We start from the raw sequence: 6,000 nt of genomic DNA, 5'->3' as shown, positions 1-6,000 counted from the left end.
TTTTCCATATCTCAAGCATGGCTGAGTGTATGCAAGATGGCAGCACAGTGGAATAGTTGTCCGTAAAAGAGACTGGATGCACACCACTGCCAGTCATTGAAAGCTACTACACTGAACCTCAGGACGGTTTTGAGCAAGACATGAACAGCAAGCAGTTTATATCAAAGGTAATGTCTAGAATTATTTTGTATGTTTTCCCTCATATGTTTTTGTATCTAGTTAAATTATTTTATTTGTTATTTTGAACAAAGCATTTAAATGATTGGTTAAGCAGAGAAAGAGTGGGAAATCAAGTGATAAATATTAAACTACATGCACCCCATCTTCCTCGTTTAGTTTGCAGGCTATTTTGGCTACTTCATTTTCCTGAGGAGACTTTTTTTGGTTCCATAAATATTCATGTGGTGACTCCCAGACAGAACTCCGATATGACAAAACTGTTGGCTACAGCCTTAATGCAGTGGAATTGAAGGGACTGAAAGGAGCGTATCTGATTCGTTGCAATGACTTCAAACCTCCACCACATCCACGGGTAATCAATTCTTCTTAATTTTAATTTGTTTTACAACTGCACTGCAGGTGTGTTACAGTATCTAATCACAAAATTATCAAACTGGAATTGGACAATGCAATCCAGTGTTAATGCAGTGCGTTACTGGTAGCTTGACAGGTTAGGGCCTCATTGAGTATACAATTCAACTTCCGAAGGTGATGAACTTTGACTGGGCCAGGCAGGCTGCTCATATTCTGTGATATTTGGAACAGCTGTTTCTGACATTGTTTATTAAGGTCATTGGCCACTAGCCCAGAGGGTTAAAAATGTGATTGTCTCTTTGGGTTTTCAGCCAATTTACTTATTTATTTTGTCTTGGTAAAAAAGACACTAATTTACCATTTTCTGCATTTTCCCTAATAAAGTAGACTCACAGACTTGTCACCCAGAAAGTGTGAAAATACGGTCTACAGGTAAATGTGGTGCATCTCATTTCTGCAACATTAAACTTTCTGTAAAACCATTTATACATTATCTCTCTCTGTTACTACTCTGTTACTACTCTCTGCTTTTCCATACAACCCTGAAATGTGGAGAAGGTCTGTCGTAATTGGGAAAAAATTAGTAAACAAAAGAAAGTGGATATGGATATATAATGACTGAGTGCGAGTGTCTCTCTTTTTCTTATTTGCAAACAAGTATGGCAAGTTTTAATTTTTGTGATTGCTGAACATGCCAAACTGTGTTTCTGAAGGAAAGGGCCTTACTATTAGTTATGGTGAGACTGTTGACTGAATATAGAGCAGGAGGTCTTGAGAATGGCCCATCATACTCAGCCCAATGGCCCATGATCTCAGCCCCTCCCCACAGTAAGTGGATGCAAGCGAGCATTCGTGTCCCCCAACCAGAGCTGGTGGCAGTGTGTAGCAGCGAGGACTGGGAAAGTGACCTCTCCCAATTCACAGAGACCCATGAGCACCAGAGCAGTCGGGCAACATTGATCCAGCTACCCTCGCGTCAAAGCCATTTTTCTATGCCTTACGGTAAGTGCATCCAGGTCCGTCCGAGCCCCCATGATAAAACTTAAATAGGGCCAATGAATTGCAGCCACACCACGGTTCCTCTGGTACAACTGTAGTGAAATTAAAACTTGAATGACTATTTAGTGAATTTGTTTTCTGTGTAGAAACTTCTTGTGTGGCCAGTGCATATTCATATCATATTCACGATTACAATTGTTGTTCAGGAAGTATCAGAAAAGTGCTAGACAATGTGGATTCATGTAGATTTACATTTATAGACAGAGGTATTAGTATCTTGTATTAGTATTTAAATTAACTCTGAATATAGTGTACGTCTAATCACCTGTATTCACTATAGGGTGTCTAATCTTATTCAGAGGGGGCTGATGTGAGTACTGGTGTGTGTCTGGGGTTTTTGTTCTAGCCCCATCCTAAAGACACCTGATTCTGATTTTCAAGGTCTTAACTGAAGACCATTATTAGTTCATTAGTTAAATCAGGCTTTATAGCCCTGGGCTATAACAAAAACCTGCACTCACACTGGCCCGTTTCGGATAAGATTGGACACCCGTGCACTAAATAGTCACTGAAACCAGTTTTCTAATTTCTACAAATGAAATATAACTAAATTGTCTTTTTTAGTTATCTTTGTGTGTATGATTATGGGTGGCACTGATGGGGAATTATTATAAATTATGTCATGATGTTTGTGTAAATGAATTTGTTTTTTACAATGTAGTTTGAACTTTTGAATATTACTGTCCTTTAACTGTTTTACCAGTGTGAACTGACAACATACTGTATATGACTCTTTATTCTTCATCCAGCCCCTAATCACAGAGTCGTGGCAGGAGAATAAATGATGGAATCTTGTTTTTAATATAGACAGGAAGTTCTGCTTCTGTGTGGTCTATTTATGTCTGTCTTACCGAGCTCATTATTCATATTCAGTGTTTATAAATTACGCTGTGAAACAATAAGGCAAGAGAAGACCCTGAAACTTGACACATGATTCAATATGACCAACAGTACACACATATTTTCACTCTGTGACAAGGTGGAAATTAATGTGCTTTCTATAGGTTATGCTCATCAGCATTCTCTCATTAGCAAAGGAACATTGCTTTTTTAAGTGCTGTGCTCAGATGTTTTTCCAGAACATTCCTGATCATTTCCCATAACACAAACAATCCCCAAACAATTAAACAACAATAAATGCTGCTTTTGTTTGTGTTGATCAGATTAACCTACAGGGTTCAAGTTAAACTACGCAGCCGCTCCCTGTACTTGGAACTGTACTTCCCTCTAGGGTGTTCAACACACTTGTCCCTGGTTAAGGTTATACACTTTGTTGTACATCGCTCTGAATAAGAGCGTTTGCCGAATGCCTGTAATGTAATGTAATGTAATGTAAATCATGGACATGTCAGTCCCTGCAGCTTTTCTTTAAAGAGTTCTTTGTAAATGCAGACCTCTCAGCTACCAGCACACATCTCTTGCACAAAGAAAATAAATTAAAAAAAAACATTTTTTTGTGCTCCAATTTATTTATGAATGTTCTGGGCATTCACATATTCACGTTTTTTTTTTCTTTTTTCTGAAGCAGAACATCTTCTAAAATGAGAAAATAAAGTAATAGGATGCAGAATATGTCTGTGTGAGGACTTTGAGACACCTTTCGTCAGAGACTCTGATTCGATTGGAAAAAGAAGCCAGGGTGATCAGCGGCCAGCAGAGTGACTTTTCTCAGACCATGGACAACAGGTCCTGTCTGGCCCCACAGGACATGGTGGCCACCGTGCTGCCTCCTGTCATGATAGTGGAGTTCCTGCTGGGGCTGCCGGGGAACGTCATGGCACTGTGGATCTTCTGCTGCCACCTGCAGGCCTGGAGGTCCAACACCGTCTACTTGGTGAACCTGATGATGGCCGATTTCCTGCTGCTAGCCGGGCTGCCCCTTCGCATCGACACTCTGCTGCGTGGGGAGAACTGGGTCTTCGGTGACTCCCTGTGCCGCATCAACCTCTTCATTCTGACAGTCAACCGCTCGGCAAGTATCAGCTTCATGACCATCGTGGCAGTCGACCGTTACTTCAAGGTGGTCCACCCGCACCACCCAGCCAATCGGATGACGGCCCGGCAGGCAGGCCTGGTGGCTGGGGCGGTGTGGGCGGCTGTGGTTCTGGTGCGCGTCCCGCTCCTGTCGAACCGCCTCCTGTGGAACCATGGCAACCAGACCCTGTGCCGCAGCTTCAGCTCCGGCTGGGCGCTGTCGGCGGGGATGTGGCTGCACTACGTCATGTACTTGGTCGAGTTCTTCCTGCCTTTCCTCCTGCTGGTCTTCTGTGCCACACGCATCGTCTGCACCCTGCGGCTGCGTGGGCTGGACCGGGGGCTGCAGGGGCGGCAGGTGCAGCGGGCGGTGCGGGTGCTGCTGCTCATCGTGGCCGTGTTCACCCTCTGCTTCCTCCCAGGCGTGGCCATTTACCTCACCGGCCTCATCGTCAGCTGGCTCTGGCCCCAGGACTGCGAGGCCTACCTGCTGCTCGCCCAGCTCTTCAGCTTGTCCCTCGGGTTCACCTACCTGAACAGCGCCCTAGACCCACTTATCTACTGCTTCTCCAGCTCCACCTACCGCGATGGCCTGAGGACCTCCATAAATGCAGTGGGCTTCTTCAGGTTGAACCTGGGACATAGGGGCAGTGCAGCCAGTGTCAGGCGAGAGAATCAACCACCTTCATGAAAATCTCCCCACCTTCCAACAGCTTAGAGGTATGTTCCATCTGGACAACCACAGACTTGGGTGTGTTCCAATACTCAAATAATGTATCCTGCATTCCTCCACTACCACCTCCTCTCCTCCATGTCCCACAAACCAATCTTTGTCCTCTCTCTCCAGTATCTCGATATTGGAGGAGATGAGTGACGCAGCTTCAAACTCAACTCTACGCCTCCTCCAGCGAAGGATACATCGATGTATGCTGCCGAAGAAGTCTCTTTATATTTTTAGGTGACATCATCATGCTCATGCCCACTGGGATAGAAAGACCATCCCACAGAATCTGACACAATCCAAACCCTTGAAAGCGGAGATGGCAGAGAAATTGCATTTTCCCCAATTACGCAATATATGTATTATTTGTTTGTGGTTCAGTAGGTTATCACACATAGTGTCCTACCAAAAAGGATTGGCAACTATGGATAATAAAATGTTAGTTTCTGTGGCTCATATCCTACAGACAAATTCAGTAATTTAAGACAGGCAAGAAGGTTTATTTATTTGCTTATACGTAAATGTTAGATAAGCAAGCATAATTTTGAACATGAATACGCATGTCAATGTAAGACAGGCAAGCAGGTTTATTAATCTGCTTGTACATGAAATGTTAGATAAACAAGCATGACTCTAAACATAAATAAGCATGGCAGCTCCCATTAATTCAGTGTGTGAATACGCATGAATTAATTTATTCAACCAACCATCTCCAAAGGTCGTATTTATTACCGACAAATTTGATTTCAGATGTTACAGTGGAAAATAATTGTTTTTCAGTGTGAAGACTGAATATTGGGAAACAATAACACATAATATGAAGTGACATCTGTTTCACTAGTACACAAATGTTTCTGAATTAGTCTATGTGAGATGGAATGTGCCGGCAATGTAGGCTGTCACACTATAGCTAGGTGAATTAGCCCTGTGTATGTTCAGATATCGGGCACATTGGGATTCTGGAATTACAGTCAATTGTTTTTATACTATGAGATGTTTACTCTTATCTAATGTTTCCAATTACATATTAGTGTCTTGGTGCAAACAGCAATATCAAATTCAATTTTGTAGGCTACTGGAGCAATTACTTGTACTTCCAGATTTAGAAGGGCTGCCCACGTGTAAGATTGGTGATTGGCTATGGAAAAGCAGATAAGCTGTCCCAATTTTCTTCATGCCTCCTTGTTCTTTTCTTTCCACTACTCCCCTCCTAACCTCCACAAACTTCCACGTGGAAGTGGTAGTGGGGGAGTGGAGGGAAAGAGGTGAGTAATGGGACACACCCCCTGTTTTCAGAGACTTTAACTTAAAAAATAAGGAAGTGGTGTCCCTCTTAAGAACAACAACAATAGCAACAACAAAAAATGAAATTGTTACGTAACAAACGAGGGCTGTGTAATTTAGTAACATTACATTGTCATCAAATGTAATATGACATTTCATATTTATAAATGTTAGCGGTACCTATCAGTCCGAGAGAGAGAGCCACATCTGTAACTCCCCTCAGTCCCTTTTCTTCTTTCAATGCTCTTCACCTTGGCAAGGCAACGCCGATGGTTTCCTCGCTGACGGTTGCTGTGCTTTTTTGACTGTTTGCCTTCATCTGAACTTCAAATTTGTTTCTGTTTCTTTGGATTTGCACTTGTTTTTGAAGTTTCATCGTCTGTAGTCATTGATCTTTTCTTTGTTTGTTCGACCATAGTAACCGTTTA

At 42.6% G+C, this 6,000-nt stretch overlaps 1 protein-coding gene across 3 annotated transcripts; it reads left to right on the top strand.

The window, feature by feature from the left end:
- Nucleotides 1–340: 340 nt before the first annotated feature.
- On the top strand, nucleotides 341–5,426 carry LOC135247522 (hydroxycarboxylic acid receptor 2-like). Of its 3 annotated transcripts, XM_064321060.1 has the most exons (4): nucleotides 341–532; nucleotides 1,364–1,536; nucleotides 3,122–4,287; nucleotides 4,415–5,426. In XM_064321060.1, the coding sequence occupies exon 3, from the start codon at nucleotides 3,269–3,271 to the stop codon at nucleotides 4,256–4,258; it is 990 nt and encodes a 329-aa protein (XP_064177130.1). In that variant the 5' UTR covers nucleotides 341–532; nucleotides 1,364–1,536; nucleotides 3,122–3,268; the 3' UTR covers nucleotides 4,259–4,287; nucleotides 4,415–5,426. The 3 variants fall into 3 exon arrangements, with proteins under 3 accessions (XP_064177130.1, XP_064177128.1, XP_064177129.1); XM_064321058.1 differs by having other exon boundaries at nucleotides 3,122–5,426; XM_064321059.1 differs by having other exon boundaries at nucleotides 3,119–5,426.
- Nucleotides 5,427–6,000: the final 574 nt, after the last annotated feature.

Source organism: Anguilla rostrata, chromosome 2 (assembly GCF_018555375.3).
Source record: "Anguilla rostrata isolate EN2019 chromosome 2, ASM1855537v3, whole genome shotgun sequence".
NCBI lineage: Eukaryota > Metazoa > Chordata > Actinopteri > Anguilliformes > Anguillidae > Anguilla > Anguilla rostrata.
The sequence above is the reverse complement of the archived record's forward strand: the minus strand, read 5'-3'. Positions and strand labels throughout refer to the sequence as shown.